This window comes from Strix aluco, chromosome 3, assembly GCF_031877795.1.
Source record: "Strix aluco isolate bStrAlu1 chromosome 3, bStrAlu1.hap1, whole genome shotgun sequence".
Lineage (NCBI taxonomy): Eukaryota > Metazoa > Chordata > Aves > Strigiformes > Strigidae > Strix > Strix aluco.
Genome location: NC_133933.1, coordinates 124765244 through 124793169, shown reverse-complemented (window position 1 = coordinate 124793169; position 27926 = coordinate 124765244). Strand labels below are relative to the sequence as shown.

Below are 27926 nucleotides of genomic sequence, written 5' to 3'. Positions count from 1 at the left end.
TTGAAAATAAGTGTTTAAATCATATATATGCACTTAAAAATGGACATGAATTGAATGAAGAAATATTTGTTTTCATGTAATGATTTAGAAGTGCAGTGCACTGCAGAACTATCTTACATAGTGTCTATCACAGGGCTGTAAAGTTAAAATGGAAAGTAATAAAAGCACTGGAATAAGTGCTGAAGAGATTTATGCAAAGCAGAGGATAAATTTTCAGCTTTGGTTTGGATGGAGAACAGATGGAGAATCAGTGAAGTAAGAGATATAAGACGACTGTTCTATTAAGCACAAGCTGTACAGAAGATTTTTGCACAAACAGTGATAAAGGCATGTGGAAAGATAGAAGGAGTTTGTACTAAATGAGTTGAGCAGACAGTAGGCTGTGAAAAGGAGAAAAGCATGGATTGAAAGCATTCACCATCCTCCAGAATTGCTATTTTATAGGGCCAAAATTGATCAGTTTAGAAAAACGGGGGTTGTTCAGATCACCTAAATTTCATGAAGGCACTAACACCCTCTTTTAGGCTCCTTATTTCACCAGCAGAAAGGACAGACTCCTTTGGAGGAATAATGAGACTACTGGTGCTAGGTTCGTGTCCAGTCACGCAGTAGGGAAGTCTGTCTTCTGTAATTAAAACAGAGGAAAGCTAGGAAGCCTAGGAGCTTAAATTAGAAGTCAAAGCAGACTGACTACATTCAGTATGCTGTACCAGTGGCGCTCAGAAAACTAAATGGTGTACCAGCTCCTCCCCACATTTCCCCTGTGGGGAATAAACAGCATACCAGAAAGTCTAAATTTCCATTTTAATTACTCTGCATCTTTATCCAGCACATTTATATGCATCCCAGTATATTTTTAGGAGTTGGTATATCTTTACTTAAAAGTACAATCTGCTTCAAAGTAAAGTTAAAACTTACCTTACATTTTCCATAACTTTGCTGCTAAGCATGCAGCAGTCTGCTTTACTCTTCATGGTTTCTTGTATTGACCCACTTCTTGAGAAAATGCTAACAACGGGAGTTCTATATGCCAGATAGGCTTTTTCTTTTTTGATTTTGAAAACAATTTTGTGAGAACAATAATAAAACAATATAAAAATTAAATGCAACAGAATCAAAGTCAGCTGAATTTCTGCTGGCCAATCTATGATGCTGACTTTGCACAATGAAATATTACTTTGATATTCTCCATAATAGCTAAAAAGTGAGAGATCAGTGCAGGAAGCGTATAAAGTAGGCCCTGCATGACCCTCAACTAGTTCTTTCCTTTTCTCCTCTGCTACTCCAGAATAGTATTAGCTATACGCATGTGAAAAATCTTAAGTATCAATTTCCTTTAAAATATTTTCAAAATAGTATCATCAAGCCTAATCTATTTTCCCCCAATTCTTATTTTTATCTGTGTTTTCTCAGGTTGGACAATGAACATATTTTTAGCCATTTTTACTTTCGGGTTTTCCTAGCTTATGAGAAAACCACAAGCACTGGACCATTTTCTCTGTCCAATATGTAGCTGAAGAGTCCTCTCTAACCCAAGACAGTGCCAGTTATTCTTAAGTAACTCCTGACAGACGTTTCTCTAAGTTGTTTTTAAAAAGCAACATATAGTACCAGATTGCAATTATGAAACCAGTCTCCTCTAGACCTGGACTCATCTGACTTAACTTTTAAGCATGTGAAGTCAGGTGAGGTAAATCCCAGGGGTTATGCAATTTCACACATGAATTTATTTTCCATTGTCCCACACAACAGAAATGAATTTATGTATTAGTGTTTTATATGTTAATAGTAATTTTATATGTTTATATATATGTTAATTAGTCAATATTATGGCTCCATTTTTCTGAGGCAATTTCACAGTCTTTATGTTAAATGCAAACTGACTTTGCTGAGATTCAGTACTCCCCTGCTGGTGCTATTATCTAACCGACAAGTAGAGGACTGCCATTATCTCCCAGCTAACGACATTTGGGTACCTCTCATATGAGTTTCCAAAGCACTCAGTGCAATTCAGCCTCTGCTTGCAGAGAGCCAATACTGCCCTTGAACTTTATGCTTCCCTTTCCTCCACTATTATTTGACACATATGTGTGAACAGCCAGGTGTGATCAAATGTTTAGAGGCATGTGGTGCCAAAGTTCCGTGCTGGCACAGAAAGACTTCCTGCACAGGAGGTGACATTTGCAGTGTTATACAGACTTGCCAGTTAAAACCATTAGTACTCAACAACCTCTGTCCTTTGGCAAGGATCCATCCCACTTGTCAGCAGGCACTGTGATATCTTAACAGACAAGTGATACACAGCCAGGAGAGCAGTACATCTAAACACCACAGTGTAATACTACAGGCAAAAATGAACCAGAACTCCAGACAAATGCAAACCATTAGTTTGCTTTAGAGGCAACAGCCACTTCCTTTGAATCAAACACACTTAATACATTTCAAAAATATAAAAGGCAGTACAGAAAGATGCAGTCCACTAACATTATTTAAAAAATTAGTACAAAATTCACAATAATGTACTAATTTCAGGAATCAGAAATTAAACTTTTGCCATGTAAGAAAAGCTCTAGCATCCTAATTGAAGTTTAGCTGTGGGATGCTGAGGTGAAGTTTTCCAAAGCGATGCTGGTGAAAGGCCTTCTCATTCTCTATTGGACCCCTGTTCATTCATCCTGCAGTCCCTGGATGGAAATGTATGGACCCCCAAATTTATATGGCTAAAAAGACCTGCCAAAACAGTTTTAAAGTGAATCAGTTTCTCAATTCAACCTGCAGCTCAGCTGCACGGTTGTGCCAGCACAGTGGAGAAGGCGTCATGATTCTCAAGTCACACCAATGAATTACTAACATGCCCATTGATATTATATCTCATACCTTTTATCTATCAGTGAATTCTGTGTCTCTGTAATTATCAATAAATTTCTTTTCCAGTTCAACACTTCAGTGCATTTTACAATAAGGCTAATTTTACCTACCATAGATAGCATAACCAACAATTAAAGTAGTCACAATTTGATTTGTAAGTATGATGCTAATTGTTTCCCTTGCTGTCCTTCCCTCAGAAACTTAGTTCACCAAAAAAAATGTCAAATAAGTCAAAAAAAGGTATCAGTTAAAATACTGGCTCCATTGCAAATTACTGTCAAAATTTCCCCTGAACTTTAAACAAGTCACGATTTCACACTCAGTTTGTAAATATTCTTATACTCATGTAACTTGTATACAGCTGTCATCTCTGTTTCCATGTCTACCTTTCTTATTAACATCTTATTTAGATACCACTGACATTGTTATCAACACAAAATGTAGCTACACTGATCTTCATTGATACACTGTTATCTCAAAACACTTGTACCTGTTAATAGCATAAAAGAAAACTGCATGGTAACAGCGTGCCTGAAATGCAGGATTAATCTAAGAAGTAGCAAAGATGAAAGTAGTGCTTTTGCACATTAGTTACATAAAAGGAAAATAGAAAATGCAACAGTAGGAGATAGAAGTATCTAGGACAGAATTGTTTACTGACACAAGGAAGGGTTCTCACAGCAGCATTTATGGAGAGGGAGAATAGGTGTCTCTATATGGTGGCACAAGTAAAATGGAACTCCAGGTGCCTACTAGAAGGATTAAGATTTGAACAATGTCTCTTGCATGATATTGCTAAATATCTGTAAGGATATGATTTGTGTATTAGCTTGGTTCTGGACTAACCACAGTTACAAGGATGTGTAATTTAAAAGAAGGTATTATTTGTTCTGAAGAAGTATGCCTGAAAATGTCGTTGGAAAGACTATTCCAAAGGAACACTGTCATATAAAAAATCCTTATTTACCACATAATTGTTTTACTCAAATCATTTTTAAAATGGAAAGACTCTCAAAAGGTATCTCATTTTTAATATACACGATGTTATTTTGGTTTTGCATGTTATTTATGGCACACAACAAACTGTGTGACTAGTCAGGAGAGTAATTTTTACTTCCCAGCACTTTCACACCAGTGCAAGTACATTAGTTGGACATAGAGCTTTATGCTAGTGGACTGGCAGGTCCATTTTCCTGCCCCAAAGCAGAGATTTTGACTAGTCATGGGTTTTGTCCTTTGCCTTTTGCAGCTGTCTGTTAAATACTTGAAAACTGGTATGTCCATCACACCCCCCCTTTAGTCTTTTCTCTAAACGATACAACTCCTTCAGTTTCTCTCACAGACATCCACCCTGGGCCTCTTGTTGCTTTGGCCCTATGCTAGCATTCAGTATTTCTATTAAACTGCAGCAGAGTTAGTAGAATTTAGTTGAAGGCCTATTTCAGACATAGAAAAAGCACTGGTGTGGGTTTTTATATACAGAGGAAGTGGGCTGTCACAGTGTGGACAACTGCAGGGCGTGACAAAACATTCTTGTATGAGTTTTCTACATTGACCATGCCTTCTTCCCAGTGTAGATAATAATCAGCTGTTTGAAAACTAATTTAGACAACAGCCTGCATCTCCTTTGTCTAGACAACAACCAGCAAAGTGTTGGACTTGCTGAAGTCCAACCTGCTAAGGCAGGTGTCAGGAGAGGTGGAGTGGCAGCTGCTTTAGGAGATGAGGCATGGTACCTACTGCTGCAGAGAAAAGCAGTAATTCCCACTCACTTTGTCACTGTCCGAATCTCCAGAATTTTCACTGATCCTGTCCATTCCTCAAAGCTTGGAGCCACAAGGAACCTCCTGCAAGACCCTGTGCTACAGAGCACAAAATACAGTTTTGCCTACACTGTGGAAATACTGTGACCCCTTCTGGCTTTATGACGCCAAGGAGAACAGACCAGATACTCGTGTCTGGCACACAGTGATCCTCTTCACACGTCGCACAACAGTGTCTGCCTTCTTGTAACAGCATGATATCTACTCAGGTCTAGGTAATTTCTGCAAAATTGCTCATTTCATATGATCTTTATTACTAATCACCTCCCAAAATTAAGAAGAAACATTTTTAACCTAATAACAAAAAGCACATAAAACATCTGTATCTTTTAGCTACTGATCTTAGGCTTTACCACATCATATTTTAGGGGTCTAAATTACATGACAGTGCCTCATTAAGTTTTCCCATTAAGAAATATGATGAGATCAACTTGCTCATTCAGTAGTGTCCATAACGTGGATTAAATATATTTTTTAAAAAATTACGCTTATGAAGTTAAGAGGAAATATTTTCAAATCATTCTTTTCCCTTATAACACTATGTCCTTTGTACACATTCAATAAGAACAAAGAAAAAAAAATCTACAGAGTTCATAAATACTAACTCTACAGCACATCTCCCCATCACAACCGTTTCACCTTCTTTCCCTGCCGTTCTTTCCCTCTAACAGGTATTCAAAACTCTTCTTTCTCACTGTTCTATATTCTTATTAATGTGTGTTTCAAGCTAATTTGAAAAGCAGACACCTGAATGATACAAGAAATTAAGTTATGAGAATGCAAATCTGTTCTCAGTGCAGGGACTGAGACCAGATTTGTGACACTGTTCAGTGTTTAAGGATAAGCCTGACTCAGTGCAAGCACATATTCTTAAAAGACAAATTGTGTGCTTTAAATGAGCATGACCATAGGAAACGATTTCTATAATTTCAGCTTTTTAAACACTTTTCCTTGCATAATTTCATTGCCCCACTTTCTACCTTATATACATTTCCTAAGGGCTTCTGCATCATTTAAATCACTGAAGTAACAGAGACATCATAAATATCAGCAGTAAACAGCTTGAAAAGTCTGGAAAAAAAAGAAAGAAAACAAGAGATGTTTATTTGCATTACAGCTACTGAAAAATAACCCCTGTGGCTATGCACATCATGGCTGTGTGACTAGCCATGGCTAGTGGCTGCTGGCCAAGCAGCCTACAGCAATTTTCATGCTGTTCTACATCGCAAAATAACCAGCCTGTGGTTACACAAATAAGATACACACTGTTGGGCATGGAAATAAACACCTAGGTGTAATAATAACTACCTACCCACCATCCTGGCACTCTGGTAGGCTGAGACAATTCCATTTCAATCAAAATATTATATAACTGACCATATTTTACAGATTTGCAAATAACTACAAGTTTTGGTGATAGTTTTGGTTCATTTGTAGAACTCAATTAGCATTTATACATATACGGGAATTTACATTATGAAAATAAAAGTCTTTAAAAATCCCTGTATAATTTAGCCATAGGAAACAAAAATAAACATGTCATGTCAAAATATCTTCTGAGGCATTCTTAAATTGTGGTCTCTCCACCTGATAAGACAATTCTAAAATGTTTGTTCCTGTGTATTAATATGGATGGTCAATTTAAGTTTATAAGAAAAGAGAAAAATGTGAAATCATTATGTTTAAACAAGTTCCTTTGTGAGATTACAGGAATAAAATTATACTCGGTGAACTGTTACTGTCTAGTAAAGCCCTCTGGTGGCTCAGGCTCACAGGCACCGAGTAAAACTGCTATGCAGCCAGCCTCACTGCTGAAACACGTCCCCAAAAGTTTTCTTATTTATAGATGGCTTGACATCACTTTCAAAGCACATCACCATCAATCTAAAAAATTCATAGGGCATATCGTTAGTGCCTTAGGAGGTGTAGTTTTCAGTCACTCTTATTTGTTATCCATAGGGAGAATGAGATTGAAAGCACAGGCTCTGTCTTACCCTCTGTAATGCACAGGACCAAGCACCTCAGGCACCTCCTATGCCAATAACTGATGTAATACAGTGTTGAGTGTTCCAGCATATGCAATCCTGTGGAGACATGGGAGTTGAACCAGAAAACTGGAAAACAACCCTTAACAACCTACCAGGTGAGACACAGGCACAGACGAGAGAGAGCAGAAATTCCTAGTGCTGTTCCATTCTTATAACTCTGCTAAGTCTGTACTTCCTGGAGCTAAAAGAACAAGAGCAAATAAAATGATCGTCATTGCCATCTCTCAAGCAGGGCTCATCTCTGCTCACCTCTCTGAGAGGCATAATATACTAAGGCCCTAACCCTGAGAGTGTATTAACAAGTATTGTGAACATAAGAGTAGATTTCTATAGGAAATTTTTCAGATTTCCTTTTCAATTCTGGGCTAGTTTGGGACTTTTCTCTCTACAGTTGCACTCTATCTGTTGTTAATGACAGAGAAAAAGAAAAATAGAGAGGTAAAACCAACACCGTGTTAGTTCATTTTCTGATATATTCTCATAGACCTGAGAGTTTGCATTTGCGGAGCAACACAGAAAAGCTGGCATTTGCATTCACTGCTTATCTTTCTAAAGTAAAAATATAACCTTGGAAATCTATTAATTATCTCTAATCTGTTTTTATTTATTTATTTACTGCAATTTGCAGCATTGGGTGCCCAAAACTGGCAGAAAGACTCTCTCATTTCAAAAACACAACAGTTCAAACAAATCCTATTGTCCACCTGTAGCCATGCCTGTCTCTATCCCATGGCCCCTTCTCCTTTGCTGAACAAGCTTCCAAAGCAACCTGGAAACTAACTTCTTTCAATCTGAATGGTAGGAATTTCTTTTCCACAAATTTTTTCTGGTATAATCATGTGAAAGAAGAGTTTGTAGTCCTTGCAGTCTTCTCAAACACACTAACCTATCTTTCAGCACCTTGCAGGTGCCCTGTCAGGTATAAAACAGTCAAATTATGTTGAGCTTTTTTGGGTAGAGACAGTGCATGGAATTTTATCTTGTATCGCACAGACACATAGATATCCTCCTTTATAGTGCATCACAGGCCATTGAATTTAAACTAAAATCCATTTACTGAGCTCAGAAATTTGTCTGTGACTGAGACGAAATCTGCATTTAAATAGTAAGTCCCTGAAAGTCGCCAAGTTTTAACTTGAAGATGCCTGTAGAGGATCTGCTCTCTTGGTAGTTTGTTCCACTGACTGCAAACTCACAGCTGCATCTTAAATATTTGAATTCATCCATGGCTCTTGTTAAACCTTCCTTCACTAACTTAAAGAGCTCTTTAGTTCTGATTTTGTTTTCTCTGTAAAGGCACTCATGCAACATAGCCAAGTCACCACCTAGTGTTCTTCTTTAGGTAAGTTTGAGCCACTTAGATATTTGACCTTGCAACCATTTCAAGCATTTTTTTCGCACCTTTCACAGCTCTTTAAGGCACCTTTTCCAGTGTTTCCACATCTTATCAAATTATGGGTCTCAAGAACTGTACAATGATCAGACTGCTCTGCAGTACCAAGTAGTGATAAAGTGGCACAGTCTTGCAGTATAATTAACTTTAAAAAGTCCTCAGAGATTTCTAAGAAGTCATGCCTGATGCAATAAATCAGGACCAAAGAAGTTGTATTGGAGTAGTTCTGTATCGTATTTATATACTTTCTTCACTTAAATCACAGAATCATCTAGGTTGGAAAAGACCTTGAAGATCCTCCAGTCCAACCATTAACCTCACACTGACAGTTCCCAACTACACCAGATCCCTCAGCGCTGGGTCAACCCGACTCTTAAACCCCTCCAGGGATGGGGACTCCACCCCTGCCCTGGGCAGCCCATTCCAACGCCCAACAACTCCTTCTGGAAAGAAATGCTTTCTAGTATCTAGTCTAAACCTTCCCTGGCGCAACTTGAGGCCATTCCCTCTTGTCCTATCGCTTGTTACCTGGTTAAAGAGACTCATCCCCAGCTCTCTGCAACCTCCTTTCAGGTAGCTGTAGAGGGCAATGAGGTCTCCCCTCAGCCTCCTCTTCTCCAGACTAAACCCCCCCAGTTCCCTCAGCCGCTCCTCGTACGACATGTGTTCCAGACCCTGCACCAGCTTCGTTACCCTTCTCTGGACACACTAAATGTGACCTCTCAAGGAAAAGAAAAACAACCACTAAACCCCACAGAACAAAGCAGGCACATATCTCATTTTGCATCTTTATCTTGTGCAGAAGGATCCAAATAACTCTTGGAACTTGCAGGGTTTGCGTTCAGACCAGGGTCGTATCTGCCGGGCGGGAGGAGCGATAGCTTCCTCCGGTCCCAGGGGTGACCTGACAGCTGGCAGCCACACCGCTGGTGCCCGGCTCACCCGGCGGGGAACGCCACACTGCGGGCTCGCTCCCTTCTCAGGCCTCACCAAGAGCCGCGCGGACGAGGCCACGCCAGGGGGTCGTGGGTCGAACATGTCCCACGGTACGTGACCCCCGGGAGGGAGGGATGGCGGGGACAGGACCCGGCCACCCGCCCGCGGCCCCTCAGCGGCGGCGACCGCCGGAACGCCCTGAGGGGCCGGCTCGCGCCCCGCGCGGCATGGGGGCGTGTGGGAGCGCACGGCCCCGCCCCGCCCCGCCCCGCTGCCTCCTGGGAGCTGGAGTTCGACCGCCCGACCCTTGTAGGCGCTGGCTGCCGGGTCATAGAGCTCAGGCGCGCCCGGCTAGAGCGCCGCCCGCCGCGGCCGGCGGGGCGGGGCGAGGAGGCGGGGCCGGGCCGGGCCGGGCCCCCCGGTGCCTGCCACAGCCCAGTGCCGCGCTCCGCTGCACGGCCGCGGGGATCGCCTCACTGGAGCCGGGCTGAGCTGCCGGGCGGGTGAGGCTGCTGGCCGTGGCGGGGAGGAGGAAGAGGAGAAGCGGGCAGGCTGCTGGGAGGGGGGGGTGGGGAATATCGGTGCGGGCGGGCCCGCGCAGGGAGTGGCGGGTCGCGGGAAGCGGCGCGGGCGGGCCGGCGGGTCCGGGCGCTCTCTCTTACCCCCGCCATGGCCGCCCGGTGCCCCGCCGCGGCGGCAGCTGCCGGAGGATCCCCCGCAGCGCGTCCTCGGCTGCCTAGAGGGGCTGCGGACAGGTGCCGCGTTCCACCGAGCCTCCCGGCCTGCCCGCGCGGCCGTGGCAGTGGTGTGGCACTGCCCCAGCGGAGCTCGGCCCTTGCCAGGCCCGGGAGGGTGCAAGGGCGTGAGGAGGCGAGGCCCGAGGCGCTGCCCGCCGGTAAGGAGGTGGTTGGCGGGAGCCTTGCCGGTGGTGGCACGCCTCGACACCCCGAGCATGGCCTGCACAGCTGGAAGCGGTGGTGGGCCGAGGGATGGGGGTTTGAGCACGAGGCGGCTGGAGCACAGCGGCCAGTGGGTGTTTTTCTGCTTTTGCTTTCTCAGGTCCGCGGGGGATAGTGTAAAACATCTCTTGTATCACAGCAAACTACCCAGACGGCCCAGGAGGCTTAGTATCTTAGCATATCTTATGAGGCACGTTATCATCTCCCTTCCATTAGTAAGTATTGCCCAGCAGTGTACATGTGATACAGAGCAGCAAAGAGCGAACAACAACGTTTTGATTTTCCTGCAAGGGGTGATTCTCTAGAGATTGAGGTTGGTTATATGGGAGTTTAGAGGAGAGCCAGGTGGATGGTGAAGAACTTGATTGGGAAGTATGTTCAGTGCTCTCTTACTGAGAGGCAGGATCCAGTGTACTTAAACTTATCCCTGACAGACATTTACTTAATTGGCTCTTACAGATTATGAAATTCATGGAGTGCCTTCTCCCCTTCTCCAAGGTAACCTGCTTCGATGCTTAGCTATCATTTAGAGTTAGAATTTTTCCTTAACAGCTGACCTAAATCTCCTTTGTTGAAACTAAGCAGATTATTATCTTGTGCTACCCAGAGTAGACCTGGAGAACAATGGGTCAGTGTTCTCTTGTCAGCAGACTGGTGGGTGTTAGCAAGTTTCCACTCACAATCTCCAAATTGAGTGAACCCACTTCTCATGTTTCTCTGGTCCCTGAGCTCTGCTAAGCATTTCCATCATTCTTGGACTGTTAAACTCAGAATTAGGCACAGCACTCTGGTGGAGATACCGTTAGCTCTGAGGAAGTGGGGTAATTATTTCCCTTGTGTGTGGCAGCCCACTTAAAAACATTCCAGAATGATACTATCTTATTTGGCAACATTCTCACATTACTGAAGTACTCAATTTGTGATCCACTGTAAGCCAGATCATTGTTTGCTGTACTGCTACCCAGGGAATTATTCCTGAAGAGGTATCCATGTTTGGCTTTTTTTTTCTTTTACTAAGTGTATTATTTTGCACTTGTTATTAGTTTGAGAGGAAGTTATCTTGATCATCATAACATAACTTTTTCTGTCTAATTTTAGTCTCTGAAATCCACTCTTTCAATTCCCTTCCTCCAAGTTTGGGGTCATCCACAAATAGTTAATTAAAATACCGAGTAGCACCAGGCCTGCACATTGTGATAAACCCTTCCACTTTAACAGTTTGACTTCCTCAAACACTTTCTTCTTGTTTTTCATGTTTCCTACTAAAGCTGCAACTAATTCTGCACCGTGGCTTTGCAACTGAGCCAAATCCTACAGAGAATCTTCAGTGAGGAAACCATCAATTCCTTTGAATTGGCTTCTGTGCACAGAGTAGAGATTGCTCACAGCTCAAAAACTAGAAATATGTGTAAAATTCTGAACCTTTATGAAGTTTTGGTGCCTTGCATGTAGCTTCTGGATGTCCCAGAGACCTGGTTAGATTATGGAGAATCATGATTGCTGGCAGTTTCTCATTCTTGTTATGCTATGTAGAGAGAACTGAAAAGGCTTCCCTTGAGACATCAGGCAAATTACATAACCCATTCTTCAAAAATAGCGTAATGAAGGTTTTCTATGGTTTTATTTCCTACCTATAAAACAGTAATTTCTGCTTTGTAGGACACTATGAAAATAAGTACTCCTAAAGTGATATCCAAATGATAAAAATGTCCCCAGAATTACTACAGATATTAAAAAAAGAAAAAAGACATTTTAAAATGTATGTATATTTTTGTATGGATATTCAGATATGTGGAAATACCAGTCTGCAGGCATAGTCAGCTGACTACTGCTTCCGTCCCTTCTGCTCACCAAACAGTAGTGAGCTACAAGGTGGTTTGTGAACTTTGACAAAAAGGTGCTGAATCACTTAGGAAAAGGAAAAAAAATAAAAGTCACTGTATTAGAGGATGTCAAAGATTGTGAGTCATTTATATGCTATCATAGTATGGCTTGTGCCTGAGGTAGATGGGTCTGTCCCCCTCCTGTGTTCTCAGTTCTTCTAAATTCTTATTAATTTCCTCAGAAAAATCTGGTTTGATCCTAACTTTCTTCAAAATTGCATTTGCTTTTTTAGAGAGCTTTCTGGAATAACCATACAAATGCCTCATTCTCACCCACTTAATACAGAATCAGATTTATAGATAATACATTAATGCTTGGTTATACTTGTAAGGGATAACTTTATCTGATCACAAATGGTCCATAAAGCTGAGAGTGAGAGGTGATATTTTGAAAGTTTTTAATGCTGAAGTCATTAGAAAATATTCTGAGAAGCAGCAACCTGCCGATTAGAATGAAAGGATTGGGCTTGTGATGAAAGTGCAGCAGACTGAGCCTATGCAAACAGCAAAGTTTCTTTCTCTTAGAATTGTATTTCACTGTGCAGTCATAAAAAATTCTAGAATTGAGGATTAAGCATAGGTGAACTTTATGTGTATATTGACTTCACTGGAAGGAAGAGTCCACACTGGCAGAGTCATAAGCTAAATAATTGTACAGGTATTGTCCTCTATTGCCTACAATAAATTATTTTTTCTTTTCGTTCTAATTTGTTCAGATGTCTCACATTAAAAATCATGGAGCTAGGAAAGGCGAAGCTTCTGAGAACTGGCCTTAATGCCTTACACCAAGCAATTCACCCTGTGCATGGGATTGCCTGGACGGATGGGAAGCAGGTGATACTAACTTCTTTACACCTTCATCATGGAGAACCAAAATTTGGTGACTCAAGTGTTGTCGGTCAGTTTGAACATGTCCATGGACTGTACTGGGGCCCGTGTCCCCCTGATGCCCCAGCTTTGCTGGCTGTTCAACATAAAAAGCATATCACCATCTGGCAACTCTGTTTTAACGCTACGGAAAGAAACAAGCTCTTAGTTTCTCAGATATGCGACATCAGCGAGCCGTTTCCAGTGCTCCCCCAAGGCTGCGTGTGGCATCCGAAGAAGGAGATCTTGGCCGTGCTGACTACACGGGATGCCTCTGTCTTACACTCTGTTCATCTCAACAACTCCAGAATTAAAGCAGATATTAAAGGCAGCGGTCTCATCCACTGCGCTTGTTGGACAAAGGAAGGCAATCGCTTAGTAGTGGGAGTAGGCAGTGCCCTTCATTCTTACATTTGGGACGATGCTCAGAAAACACTGAATGCTTGTTCTTTTTGCCCAATCTTTGATGTGGGAGGCTACATCTGTGCTGTGGAAGCTACTCTGAATTTCCAAGTCGCTGTTGCCACTGAGCTTCCTCTAGACAAGATCTGTGGCTTAAATGCTGGTGTTGCGTTTGAAGTTCCAGCGAGCATTGAAACAGAGTCCTTCCCCTCGCAGTCCAGCTTATGCGGTGAGGAAGAGTATTCCTTGGATGGGGGGAAAAGGTCACTGGACTCCGAGAAGACCTTGTCTGTTGTTACATCTCCTGTGGATCTAACTCACATACTTTCTAGCAAGCAGGGTGCTGATTCCAGTCCTCTTCTTCATCTGAGGCCCAAGGACTACATAACGGGAAGTGGCCAAGATTCTTCACATCTCATCTTGGTGACTTTTGAAAGAAAGGTCACCTCTACCAAAAAAGTTAGCATCCCAGGCATTCTGGTTCCTGATATAATGGCTTTTGACCCCAGAACTCAAACTGTATCGGTTGCCTCCAATACGTGTAACGTTATTTTAGTTTATTCACTGACTTCATCCAATTTACCCAATATTCAACAAATTCAGTTAGAGAAAAATGAGAAGCCAAAGGGTTTGTGCTTCTTGACCAATAAATTGTTACTGATACTGGTTGGAAGACAAAAATTCACTGACCCGGCATTTCTTCCCTCTTCAAGATCAGACAAATATATGATCCGATTGATGATTAAGGAACTAATATTCGAAATGTGTCCTTCAACATCTGCATCACTTAATGGGAGCTCCAGTCTGAACCTTTCAAACGTACCTCATGATCTCCCTACAGATGTTCACCCTCTCAGCCGTGGACTCTTGATACCAGATCGTGCTGCCATTCAGTCCCCTACCAGCAGAAGGAAACTCATTGAAGAAATTAAGAGTCCTGTTTATGAACAAAGCTGCTTGTTGAACATGAGTGACCTCAAAGATAAAAAGATTTCCATGAATTTTCCTCCAGCTGCTGAGTCTCTCGATGCAGAACCGGTCAATCGGACTGTGACACTGTCTGCCGCATCGCTGGCGTTTTCTAACAAGCCAACATCTCCAAAAAGGCAGGCAGATGCAGCTTCCAAAATACCAAATTCTTATAAGAATAACCTATTAAGTGAAAAGGAGGCAAGTTACTTTACAAAAAATGTAGAAAAACTGTCTGGTAACTTCACAGAATTACAGCATCATCTCTGTGAATTAACTGAGCTGCTAAAATCTGGGAAGAGAAGTCTTCCAGTGTACCCATCTTCTCAGGAACCCTCTTTTATCAACATCACCTGCCAGGTAATTTTAATATTAGAAACCTTAATGATAAAATCTGTTTATGGATATATGTTCCTTTTACAGATTTTAAACACGAAGTCTTGTCAGGTTATGCACAGAAGGGATGACATCCTATGAATGTTTAGTATGTGCAAATTTGGTACATGTGAATGAGCTTGCTGCATGCAGGTGAATCTGACAGGAGTCCTATTTAGACTTACTTAGGCTTTACGTAAGCCTGGCTTGTTTTTGTTTTCTGTCTTCCCTACTCTTCCTGTATTTGCATCTCAGTCCCTATCTACAGTTCTTTTAAAACTATGTATTTGTATTTTTCTCTGATGGGAGATAGAATGAAGGAAATATTTCAGATAATTTTTAAACTAAATGAGTGTATCAAAAATCACTGCTATTTCAGATGGATGCTGTAGTTGTGCTTTCATTTTTGCACAGCTATCTGTACCAGTCGTAAAAACAGAGCATTTCTGGAGAGAAAAAAAAAAAAAAGACCATTATCATGTAATGGTCAATAGGATTAGATTTCCATCCTGTTCCTGTAGGTGGGACTAATGTTACAAGTCCCATTACTCTGCAGGCTCTCAGTGTTTTTAAAGCGATGTAATATTTGGGAATGTGCAGCTCCCTGTCCCCACCTCACGCTGGGCTGAGCTCGCTGGCTGTGACCCAGGCAGACCTACCTTCTCCTGCACAGGGGCTGGGGGGACTCCAGAGGACCCACGTGTGACAGTTCAGTTGCAGAATTAAAGACCTGTATGAAATTCTGGGAAGGTAATGTTTTTCCTAGGCAACATAAGAAGCTTTTTGTTCAGAAATTTAGACAAGTGAAAGTTTCTGCATATGGGAATTGGTATCAATCTCCCATCCTCCTGTGAGAACAGCTGAAATAATGGAGACTGAGACAGAAAACGAAAAATGCTTTGGCTCTGAAACTGAAATGCTGCTAATTAGTATTGAGAGCACCATCTGAGAAGGAAAGAGACCCTTAGGGACACCATAGATAATTTCATTAACATAGCTTAAAAGTGGATTTAAAAATCATATTTCATGTGAAAGACATTTTCCTTGGCTGAAAGAAGACACTTCCAAATCTCATGCTAGAAAGTGTAAGTTACCCGATTATCAAAACATGCCACAAATCTGCTAGGTCTCTTTTGGAATTCAGATTAATAAACTGTAGTCAGTATTCAAAGTCGCTTAAACTGCCATTTTCCTTTCAATAAGCTCTTATTTTTCAGCTTATTATTGCAAAAAATTATTATTCTCAACTTTTGTAGCACTGAACTCTTAGGTCCTAGATCACATTCCCTCACTCTCTTCACTGTCTTCCATTGTAAACAGTTAATAATTGTAAGAACTAATTTTTCTAGCTCTCTTAAATCTTAATTATACATGGGACAGTACTCTGAAAAGTGCAAGTTTCCCTCAGCAAGTCTGCTGTCCCGTTTATCTGAGTTTGTTTAGAAGCTTACTTTAATTTGAGGTAGCACAAATTCTTGTTACGTTTTTATATTCAGCTCTCTTTATACATATAGTTTGAAACTGAGTTATGTATCAGCTTGTCTTGGTGTTCCAAGAGCTAGATTAGCTGCACTTGGGTGGGGGTGCTTCACAAATTAAAGTAATGCTACAATTTTACCTACGTATTTTGATCACTGATGATTTGTGGCAAGAAAAACATTTTTTTGAATTAGAAGTAACGTTGGAAAGTCTGACAGAAAAGGCTGTTTTAACTTTAGTCAGAGTATATTTGATTCAGAAGTCATTAACAGGCAAAGAGGGATCCTCACCTCATGTGCTGAGCCCTGATTGTTTCTCTACTGCCCAAGTTATTAGCTGTATTTTACAAAATGTTGAAGAAACCCAAAATGTCCTAAAGGAGCAGTGTCTTTGAGAGGGCAGGGGTTATCAGTGGAGGGGGCAAAGAGCATGCGTGCATCTCCAACCTCCTTGCAGATGGATGGGTCTGTCCACAGTATGGAAAAGGAGTCAGAATTTAATTTATTGTGGTTTTGTTGTGACCCAGAGATGTTAATCAAGGTTTCCGTGGGAAGTGACATGGTTACCTGAATTTTATCCTATGCAAAGACAGAGTTTGTAGTTTTGGTAACAACTGATCTTTTGCAGATTTTAGAAATACTTTGCTCTGCCCCGTGGGGGATGCTCTTTGAAGATGCTTTTTGGATTTTAAGGCTTGGGGCAGTGATGGTCAGAGGTGAGACAAACAAGCCCTTCTTGATCTGTTAGTCTGTTCCTCATCCCAAACGTGCATGGGCAGCAGTTCTCAGCTCTTCTTAAGTCGTGGATCAGAGAAGGGGGAGGATGGAAAACCTGCAGCTTTACAGACTCCCCGGGAGAATGCCCCTCACAGGTGGTAGCATGAGAGTCCGGATTGCACTGTGGATGAAGCTCATGGTTTCTTCAGCAGCAGTGTATGATCTCCTCTCCTGTTGTTCTGACACATGCTGAATTAGCTCAACTTGCTGCTATCGCTCACAGATCATCTTTTGGAGAGCTGAGACTTTAAAGTATAAATCTTGCAAATGGGCCTGAATGAATGCAGCATATGACTTTCTGTAAGTGATGTAGTGATCCTGTTTTGATTAATGCTGTTTTGACATCTCAGCTTAAATATACATCATGATATCTAATGATTCTTTCTTGAATTTACAGAAGCAGCTTTCCAGAAGTGATTCAGATGAAAGACGAGCTGTTATTCTTTGTGGTGGTAAACTCCGTCTAAATATAGTCCAGCAGATATTCAATCTCTCTCTTGTAGAAATGCAACATGGTATGTTGTAATTATCCAATAATACAAACACTTTAAACACATGCGACGTTCTCAGTGAGCAGTAGCAATGTGCATAATCCCATCTGGAAAAAAAAAACCCAAGGAATGAATAATGAAAGATAATTAATAAAAGTTTGCTCATTTATTTTATAACATAAAGATTCTTCTCTGGGCTTTTGCTGAGAATAATCTTTACATGATAAAAAAAAAAAGCAAACTTTACATACTGATACCCCCTTATCAAGTAGGTAGTTATACAGGAAAATTACTGTCACCCAGTATTTTATTTATGTTTTCAGCTATTCTAAATAGAGAAGTCTGAGTAATGAGGAGGTTGGAGTTGATTGGTGCTTTTGGAGTGCAGTTTTCTATATTTTAAACTGTAGTTCCAGCCTCTGGTCTCCTTTAAGAAATGCTATAGTTTTTTTTATAAACACAAAAGTAAAACTATAAATTTTAGCAGTGCATCTCACTTCAGTTTTTGCTATGAAGAAAACTACCTTTCTTAGTGCTGTGGTCTCTGCTGTTACCCGTTCAGCCCACGCACAGCCAGTCTGTCTGTGTATGTGTCAGTTCTGTGTCTTACTATTGGAAAAGGTAGAAAACATACTTTTGGAATATGATCTCTCACTACTACAGATAGTCTCTGTACTATATTCCTGCTACTTGCCTACCGTGTCTGCTCTCTTCCTACTTGCAGATTACTGAGCAACTATCCCAAAGCCTTAAGGCTGCTGTTCTTACCATTGGGCAAGTTTTATTTTTCTTTAAGTAGCTATTGGAATATGTTTAGCATTCCAATAACTAGATAAAACTGTAGTCATATAATTCACTAATAATTGAATCTTGGAAAGGTTCTTACCACTATCTTACATTAGTTTAGTAGTTTTCCTATTACAGGATCAGTTACCTGCACTGAAACACAGTGACTGTTTTAATAATGTTGTGTCACAACCCAGAAACGTGTGATACACCCAGTGATAACAGTAGGGAGTTTTGTAGATACTGATCTCTCAATTTTTCAGACTGGAATTTTATTTTGAGCTGTAAGACCTTAACAACTTCTCTTTCTGGCAAGAAAAATGTCCCCATTACCTGTATTAGTTTTGACCTCTCCTTTTTAGCTTAAAAATGTAAACTTAACAGAATTGGTTACCCAGAATTGAGTAATCATCATGCATATGACTAGCGTTACTAGATAAAATTTTAAAAGTGTTACAATATGCTTCTTTATTTATTTTACAAATGCTACTAGATAAGTGGACAAGGTAGGAATGGTATTTTCAAATTCCTGAATTGTATTGATGAGATATTAAGCCAAAAGACAAAAGGGTTGTGTGCTTTTAAGCTACAATCTGCTCATGCCCTTACTTGTGACATGAAGTTACATAATGTACATTTACAAAGAGCTGGAAATATTTCTCTGAATTCCCTCACACACACACACACCCCCCCCCATGAGCTCTGTTTCATTTCATTGTCAACGGATGCAAGTATGAACATTTTCTGGTTTATATGAATTGGTAGAAGTCAGTGGTTTTGGATTCAGTAAACAATTTCAAATTGTAAAAATAATGCTAATGATGATGTGAAGTCAGATAGCAAATGGACCAGACACATGGGGGTGGTACAGTATTTCTTCCTGGTATTTATTGGAATTAATTATATTGAAATTACATAATAGAAGCAGTTTCTAAATTGTTTTTATGATATTCATTTGTCATTTAATAAATTTCTGCTTTTTACACTATCTGCACAGCTTAAGCACTGTGAAGTAGCTTATGAATACCTAATTAAAAACAAGTCTGGATGCTTATGAATTCTGTTCAGAATTCCATTCCTCCTCCTTATTTGAAGCATGCATTTATTATAGTCTTGTCTCCTAGTGGCAAAATTGGTCAGAATGCTGTTTTGCATAGTTGTTAACTGTCCTTTATTTTTGACATTATACAACATGTACCTCCCCATACTTTTTTTTTTTTTGGTGCTAGAAAAGCTATAAACATACCAAAGCATTTACCTTTAATTTTAGAAGAAATATGTTTTATACCTTAAGCATACCTAATGACAGGAAAACTTATAAACAGACATTTATGTGTCTTCACAGGTTCATCTTGGATTGTTCTCACAGCGGACAGCGAGGGCTTCGTTCCGTTAATGTTTACGTCCACGCAGGAGATAGTCGTAAGAGATGCCAGTACGAAAGGCTACAGCGCCCGTTCTTCCAAAACTTTGGACATCATCAGTTCTACAGAAAGGTGTAGACCCACTTCTTCTGAAAGTCTGGATATCACGAGTTCTTTGGAAGTGCTCAGAGACTGCTCCTCCAAGACGTTAGACAGCAGCAGTCCTTCAGAACAGCCCAGCGCTAAAATGTAACTTTTGACCATGATTTTGTAATGCCTGTCTTATGATGGGAGACTTAAATTTACTGTATAGGACTGCAAATTCTAAACAACAGTCTGTCTGAAATCTCACTTGGACTTTCATAATTTTTTTGTTGCATATCACTGTAAATTATTTATTTAATCCTTGGAAACATTAACTTTTTTTTATACTGATCAGTGTTTTTTAAATATGCCTCTTGCAGTAGAGACCAGGTCTTTGTATCAGTGGTGGAAACAGGTGTTCTTACAAGCTTCTGAGCTAAAGTTTACATCTTGGTCTTTAGTATGTTGGTGTTTTTAGATGATAGTAAACTTGCATAATAAAGAAATCCTTGGAAATGCTGCATTGTCACTCATTTCCTCACTTCTGTCAAAGCCTGAAACGTTGCACTTATTTAGTGCCTGTGTTTCTGCACTGGTGTTGTTACTATGGGTGTAAGCACTAGTTTTGGTACGTGGAGTGTGGGACAAAGTGTGCTCATGTGGAATATCCAGTGTGTAGAAGCAAGACCCTTTTCCCCTCCTGTGCCCACTGATAATGCCTCTGTGCTTCTCTGTGTGGATTTGGGGAAGTGGCTGTCAGGTGTGTCACCTCCTGTGGTGGGTTGAGCTCAGCTGGCAGCTGCACCCCCACCCAGCTGCTCACTTGCTCCCCTGGGCAGGATGGGGGAAAATTGGAAGGGCAAAAACAAGAACAACTCATGGGTTGAGATAAAGGCAGTTTAATAGGTAAGACACAAGCTCTGGGTATAAGTGAAGCAAAATGAGTTTATTCAGTACATCCTGTTGGCAGATGTTTGGCATGTGGGAAAGCAAAGGTTCATCATCTGTAATGGTTACTTGGGAAAATGAGGGCCGTAACTCAACGTCCTCCCCTTTCTCCCAAGATGTCCTACGCTGTGGGTGTTACGGAGGCTCTCAAATAAACAACCAACCACCCAAAATTAAAAATTTAGTATTAACTGTGGTGGTGCAATTCTTACCCCCCCCCGCCCCTCTTTGTTGGGCTGCTTGGTGCTAGGTGCAATTCCACCCACATCCCCCAAGCTATACACCAATCTGTGGAGATAAGGACTGATAACGTTAATGAGCCTGGCTCCTGCCCCTCCCGATTGCTGGAAAAGGCTATAACGGCCCATCCTCTCCTAATGGCCTGGCACACCTGTGCCTGGGATGTGGTCAAATGGGAACAATAACAGAGTTGCACATTCACCAAATTCTTGTGCAACTGCTGGAAGGCACCAGCAGGTATCTGACAAAAGTCAATTATCTCGGACCCTATAAATTGCGACCACCAGGGAGACCCTTTGAGCTCTCCTGGATCATAGCGGGCCTGTGACCAGCACCTCCCCTGAGCTGGGATGCCTCTCAGGTACCAAACCCTTAAGGTGTCGTCTGCTCCAGACGGAAGGCCAGGGCGAAGTCCCCTGCTCGAGTCTCAATTATCGCCCGTTGAGGAATGCCAAGGCATTGGGAGTATTTGCTCTAAACTCGAGAGGGAAATTTTCTTTGAGCTAGCTTCTCTTTCACCTGTCCTTTCTCTGTTTCGGGGGGGGGGGGGGGGGGTGTGTGTGTACGTACCCTTGTTTCTGCATCTGTTTGTACGCTTTGTGTTCATTCTACTGAATCCAAACACCTTTGTTTCTGTGTATGTGTATATGTGTTTTGTGTATGTGCTTGTCATTTTAGAATCTGTGAATAAGTCACAGAATCACAGAATCATCTAGGTTGGAAAAGACCTTGAAGATCATCTAGTCCAACCATTAACCTCACACTGGCAGTTTCCAACTACACCAGATCCCTCAGCGCTATGTCATCCCTACTCTTAAACCTCTCCAGGGATGGGGACTCCACCACCTCCCTGGGCAGCCCATTCCAACACCCAACAACCCCTTCTGGAAAGAAATACTTCCTAATAACCAGTCTAACCCTGCCCTGGCGCAACTTGAGGCCATTCCCTCTTGTCTTATCGCTTATTACTTTGTTAGACTCATCCCCCCCTCTCTGCAACCTCCTTTCAGGTAGCTGTAGAGGGTGATGAGGTCTCCCCTCAGCCTCCTCTTCCCCAGACTAAACACCACCGGTTCCCTCAGCTGCTCCTCGTACGACATGTGCTCCAGACCCTGCACCAGCTCCGTTGCCCTTCTCTGGACACGCTCGAGTCATTCAATGTCCTTTTTGTAGTGAGGGGCCCAAAACTGAACACAGTAATCGAGGTGCGGCCTCACCAGTGCCGAGTACAGGGGTAAGATCACTTCCCTGTCCCTGCTGGCCATGCTATTTCTGATACAAGCCAGGATGCCATTGGCCTTCTTGGCCACCTGGGCAAGTCGCTTTTCTTTCTTTCAGTATTTCTGAATTATTTTGTAATAATAAATTGCTGTTAGTTATTAATAAACCTAGATTTCTTACTAAATCATTACTATGTCAATACTTTCATCTGTGACATTAACACAGTTAACTAGCCCTTCACAAATTACAGGTTCGAATGTCTGTGAGAGAACAGAACAACTTCCTAGGGTTTAACGGCAACCCAAAACGCAGAACAAAGAACAACGCTTTAGGGTTTAATGACAACCCAAAACGCTCTATCACTCACCTAACAAGTGAGGGCTCTCAACCTTGAGGACCTGCTCCAGGCAGACACCTGAGGAGTCTCCTTGGGTGGCGTCCCAACCCAAGGGGAGAGTCCTTGACCTCAATGCTCCAAGGGACAAGCTCAAAATGGCTCCCCCAGGGGACACCACTGATCCCCAGGCCAAATCTGATCTGTGCTCAATAGCGGCTCTCATTGGCCAAAGGCCCCAACTACTGTGAAGCCCTGAGAACAAAGGCAGTCAGGAGCTGCTACACTTCAGCAGCCAAGAAGCTCTGCTTTCATTGGGCAAGTGCACCTGCTGCAGTGGGATAGCCCTTTGGTCAGTTGGGGTCAGCTGTCCCAGCCGTGTCCCCTCCCAGTTTCTTGCACACCCCCAGCCTGCTCGCTGTGGGCCAGAGCAGGAGGAGGAGAAAGCCTCGAGGCTGCACAAGCACTGCTTAGCAACAGCCAAAACATCGGTGTGTTATCAACAGCGTTTTGGTCACTGATCCAAAGCACCATAGGCTGCTACGGAGAAAACTAACTCCATCCCAGGCATAAAATTACCTCAGTTATATTTGAATAACTAAACATTTGCTAGTTAATGATTTGAACATCTCTTGTCTTCATACTGAAATTTTTCCCTATTACCTTTGAAACAATACTGTTAATATTAACAACCTTGCCTTCAATACAACTGTTTTAATTTTCATAGCTAATACATGCTGAATGGGCAGAAGGGAAGTCCCATAATCCATCACCTTGAGAACATCTAATTTAAAGGCTGACAGAAGAAAATGTTCTATAGGCTTTTGTAGTGAGAGGGAGAGAGAGAAAATGCAAAGGTGAAATTTAGAAAACAGCACAAGTTTATGTAGCATGGATTGCAGCACTGAAGATAAGAGTAATCCAAGATTGCTACCCATAAAATTAAAGAGTGATAACATTAAGCAGTTCATCAGGCTTTCACAGTGGCACTTACTGCGTGAGAAGAAATCAAGTGATGAGATTATAGAATTGGAACTGCTGTCTCAGGACTAATGTAATCTCTTTCTTTATTGCCTATTTGGAAATTTAGCCACGGCCAAAAATCATCTGTCCACAAAATACAATACTAAAGATACAACGTTAGCAAAAGCTTCAAAGAGCCCTCAGTCTGGTGTGGTGCAACTAGAAGTTAACAGCTTTTGATGAACAGGGGAGGAGGAAAACAGATAAAATAATTTGGCAATTGTGGGCTTCATCCTGTACATAACAAGCGTCTGTTGTCATTGCTTAATCAGGAGGTGGTCCAGAGTCACCGTTACTCTTACCAGAAAGTCACTGAATTCAGAGCCTTGACACTGGGTGCATGTTGAAAGCAGGAGGGATGCTGGGGACGGTCCATGTTTCTTCTCAGCTGCCTGACGGTCCTTGTTCATGCCAGTTCCTGGTTTCAACACCCCACGAACCCACGGGAGGAGAGGGTTAGGGCTGAGTGCTCCTGGCTCTGCAGGAAACCTCCACCACCTGCACCGGCCTGAGAGGGTGCTTTGAATTGCACGTGCCTCAGCTGCCGCCTCTATAATTTCCTTATACAGCCAAATGGTGTATAAATATTAGCTATTTATTTTGGGTTTATTATCTATTTGTAGCATTTCTAGATTGACAAAAGACAGTATCTCCCACCAGAAGTGTGCTCAGTCTTGGGTTGCACCAGACGGGTTTGTAGGACCCTGCCAGCTCCCCAGGTGAGCACCGAGGACGACACGTGCACAGGGCATTGCCGTGTCGGGCAACTAGAGCAGACACAGCAAGTGCAAGTCACCCTCTAAAAGCTGCTAATAGTTTGGGTCAAGGGATTCTGCTAGTTCTTCATGGTGTGTTAAGTGCATGTGGACAGATACTGCATTTGAAATATAACCCTAGGAATCTTAGATGGATTAAATCCTTACACGAAGAGAATTGCTTATTTCTAATCAAGAAGTCCTTTCTAAACCTACAGGCTGGTCTGCACCAAAGTGGTTGAATGTTAAACAAAGGCCCAAATCACTGAAGATGTATCAAGCATAATACTAATGGTAATAGGACTTTACTTTTCAATGCTGAGAAATTCAGAGAGAGATGTGCAAGAAGTTGGAAGTCATCATGGTCTAACACGGGGGCTGGGGACAGGAACTAGCAGAATCTGCAGCTAAGGCTGTTGCTCTCTTGCTAAGGTACCGCTGGTAAATTAATTAGTTTTTCTATTTCAGCTGAACTGTAATATGGGTTAATAATAACCTTTTGTATAGGTTTTGTGAGGCATAATTCTACAAGCGTACCAAGTATTATTTATTAATAAATTTAGTGGGATAACCAGTTGACTTCTTCCAGACAGTTCATCAAAAGGGTTAGAAAAGATCACATTGAAAAAAAACCAAAACAGGCATACACAAAACCTTAGAGATTTTAAGCTTTGTTTTAATTAACACCTCTCATCTGAAAAAAAGAGCAAAGAAACTAGTGCAAAATTGATTAGAGTCATTATCTTACTCATGTGCATCGTTATTTACCTACAGGACAACTTCAGGCTCTCCTGCTGCGTGCAAGCATGAGTTTTGGGAACTGCATTTGAAATAGAGCTCCTAATGCACCTGGTTTTAAGTCTTTTTCTGAGCTTGATTTCCATTGTGGGCAATTTCCCTGTGTCCACAGTTGTAGATGCTACAGGTGGATACTGTGATGATCAAGAATGGTGTGTCTGATGTACATAAACTTGGGGATGGGGACACGTATACAGTGGGAGATAAAAAGCACTTGCTAGAATTTCCCTTGATCTGGAAGAAAGAGACATTGTTACACTCAGATTTATGTCTAGAAATGCACAGCTAATGGCTTTCAAAATCTCTTTGATGAAATGTTATTAAAAATCTTATTTTCATGTATTGACTTCTCATTTTCTTCTACAGAAACTTCTGATGGTTCTTGATTGGATGTGGATTTTGTTCAAATCTGTACAAAGAGAGCCTGTGCTCCCAGTGCCTTTGAAAAAGATAAAACCTTAAATGAATCTTTTTCATCTCAAATCAGAGACTTTTATTCTGTTTGCAATGTCCCCAAAGTTTAAAAGATTAATTAACATTCATGGACCAGGTAATGATGTCAATGACTTTTTTATCCGTTGCATCTTTTAGGTCTAAAAGCAACCACTAAAAGAACTTGCAACTTGATTCTATAAATTAAACCTTATTAAAATATAAAGGTACAATAAAACTACTGTTTCAATGTCACAAAAATGAATTAGCCTGGGATAATGTGAGTTTCCTCATAAGTACACTTTCAGATGTACCACATTGCTGTGCTGGTTGTACATTAATATGGTCATTATCTGTAATGTGTCTAACTGTTATGTGTAGTTAATAGTTTATTACTTCTATCTTCTAATATATCTTGTAATTACAGGTATTATCCATATGCTCCATGGGACGTATCTGGAATTTCAGTCAGCATTATCATGTTCTTCTTATGTATAACACTGATAAACATCCAGCAGTAGCACCGAGCACGGATGCTGACCGGACAACAGAGGGTCATCCCCTTCCCAACGAAGGTCCGCAGTTCAGCAGGCACCTCAGAGCAGGGGTCTCCCATGAGGCCAGCCAGACACTCGGGTGAAGTTAAGGAGCCGATAACCATCTTCACTCAGAGCTCTAATGCCTCTAACTAAGGTCTGTGCTTATGGTAGTCCTCTGGCTGCTGGTGAACGTTAAGTTGGAGACCAAATTAATGGCATTGAAAAGCTGCCGTGGGAGTTTTTAAGCAATAATTTGAAGCCTTGAGGGGTGATGTCTTCTTTGCATTGGTCAGCTCTCCTTGGGGCAGCTTTATTGGTGTCTCTTCTGGGAACCTTTATTAGAAGTTTCTCCCAGTAGCATGAGACTCCAGTTCTACCATTCTCATGGCCGCTGAGAAACCACAGAACAGTTGCAGTTAAAATGGGTTGAGCTGCATGGAGGGTTTATTTCAGTTTTAAAAATTGCTTTTCTTGTTTTCAGGAAAAAACACCTTTTCTCAGGTGTTCTGAAATTCATCTTGGAGGTTTTATTTACTTACTGTCAGCACCTCTTCCTTTTCTTTTCTTTTTTCTTATTTTTTATTGCTCTCTTGTTAGCAAGGGGGAAGGAAAGGGAAGCAAGCCAAAGCCACAAAGCCCAGTGGCAATCACCACGTGGACCAGTAGGAGACAAATCATCTCATCCAAAGATCCTTGGCTCTTCCATTCTGCAGAATGCAAGAACACAACACCAGGTAAATGGCTTCTCACAACCAGGCATCAAAGACGTAAAAAATTCAAAGCTTCTTGAAGCCAGAAACCTTAAAAATCAAGTGTAGCTTCTGCTGCCAAAGTCCCACCATGTCCCAGTGCTTTATCGCCAGTGGGAGTGTTATACTTCAGGAGCAAATCAAATCATTCATCCTCAGCTACCAGCTGTGAGTTTTTCAAATTAAATAAGTGGAGAGGAAAATCAGAGAGGTACAGGAGCAAGTTGGAAAGTGAGGGTTTTTTTTAACTTCATCTTATTTCTTCTACCGTGGGCAGGTGCTGTGCTTCCTTTACCCCTAGCAGCTCCTTTTTTTGTTTTTGCGTAGTGGGATTCCAACCCCAGCTGGTGGTGGGAAGAACCACCTTCCAGTAGCAGTCTATTCTCAACACGAAATGGGTTTGATGGATTAAATCTGTTGCCCACTCTGTTCCTGGTTTGTCCCATGAGACACAAGTCCCTCTTTCCTATTAGTCTTTATTACTTTTCCAGGGACATCTGACTCTCCAGGAACCCTGAGCAACCACCCGAGCACAGGCACACCAGTGTTCACCAAGTGCCACCGCTGACTATTCCAAAACTATGTCCAGTTTCAACTGATTTCTGGATTAACTCCACCTGCCCTGCAATATGTCTTGGTCCTGGATTTATTGTAGTTTCCTTTACTCAGGTCTACTTTGTAGGCAACAAGTACAATACTATGTTGTATAGAGAGAACGTGGTGGGGTCTGAAAAGAAAGGTGAAGGAAAAGAAAGATTGAACTCTGGTTCCCTTTGTGTATCTTGTGTGAGTACCTTGTGCATTACACCCTACACTTGCCTACTGGTTCTCCTCATTTAGAGCGGGTCTATCAGGCACTTCCTAATAGGCTTGTTACTGTCCGCAGACACCAAACCTACAATCAGGACTCAGCACCAGGACCAAAACACATTCTCTTCTGAGCTGTGGCATGGAGAAGGCTGGCATCCCAGCCTGTTTTCTCACTGTGCCCTCTATCAAAGCTCCATGTTATTTCAGTTGCACAGCGAGAATAATTAAGATACGTCTTTCTTAGCTTTTATAGTATTGTTCTGCTGACTGTCCAGTTCCTGGGAATCCTCCAGCACTGAAATTCCACCCTGTTTGCTGCAGTCCCTAATCATCTCTTGGGTCAAGTTGCTGCTTTTTCCATTGATCTGCTTTTGTATGAACATGGGCTCAGGCAGGGAATCAGGGAGGGACAAGCTGAGTGCGTGAATATCTGGTAACCAGAAAGTGTTAACTGATTCTCTGAGTCTCCTCTGCTCTGCATGTGGCATTGGGGTCTCCACATCCAACACCTTTCCACCTGGTCATTGATGTCAACCCAAGAGTCCTTCGGAGAGGATTGCAGGGTGTTTTTAGG

The 27926-nt window shown here is 41.8% G+C and overlaps 1 protein-coding gene across 4 annotated transcripts; it reads left to right on the top strand.

The window, feature by feature from the left end:
• Positions 1-9443: 9443 nt before the first annotated feature.
• On the top strand, positions 9444-20022 carry LOC141921442 (WD repeat and coiled-coil-containing protein). 4 transcript variants are annotated; one of them, XR_012622692.1, is made up of 5 exons: positions 9472-9571; positions 10128-10242; positions 12627-14508; positions 16630-17078; positions 17176-17243. XR_012622692.1 is itself a non-coding variant. In XM_074820156.1 (5 exons), the coding sequence occupies exons 3-5, from the start codon at positions 12646-12648 to the stop codon at positions 19670-19672; spliced, it is 2253 nt and encodes a 750-aa protein (XP_074676257.1). In that variant the 5' UTR covers positions 9472-9571; positions 10487-10525; positions 12627-12645; the 3' UTR covers positions 19673-20022. The 4 variants fall into 4 exon arrangements, 3 of the variants coding, with proteins under 3 accessions (XP_074676256.1, XP_074676257.1, XP_074676255.1); XM_074820156.1 differs by lacking the exons at positions 10128-10242; positions 16630-17078 and adding exons at positions 10487-10525; positions 19401-20022 and having other exon boundaries at positions 17176-17293; XM_074820154.1 differs by lacking the exon at positions 16630-17078 and adding an exon at positions 19401-20022 and having other exon boundaries at positions 17176-17293.
• The last annotated feature ends 7904 nt before the right edge of the window (positions 20023-27926 follow it).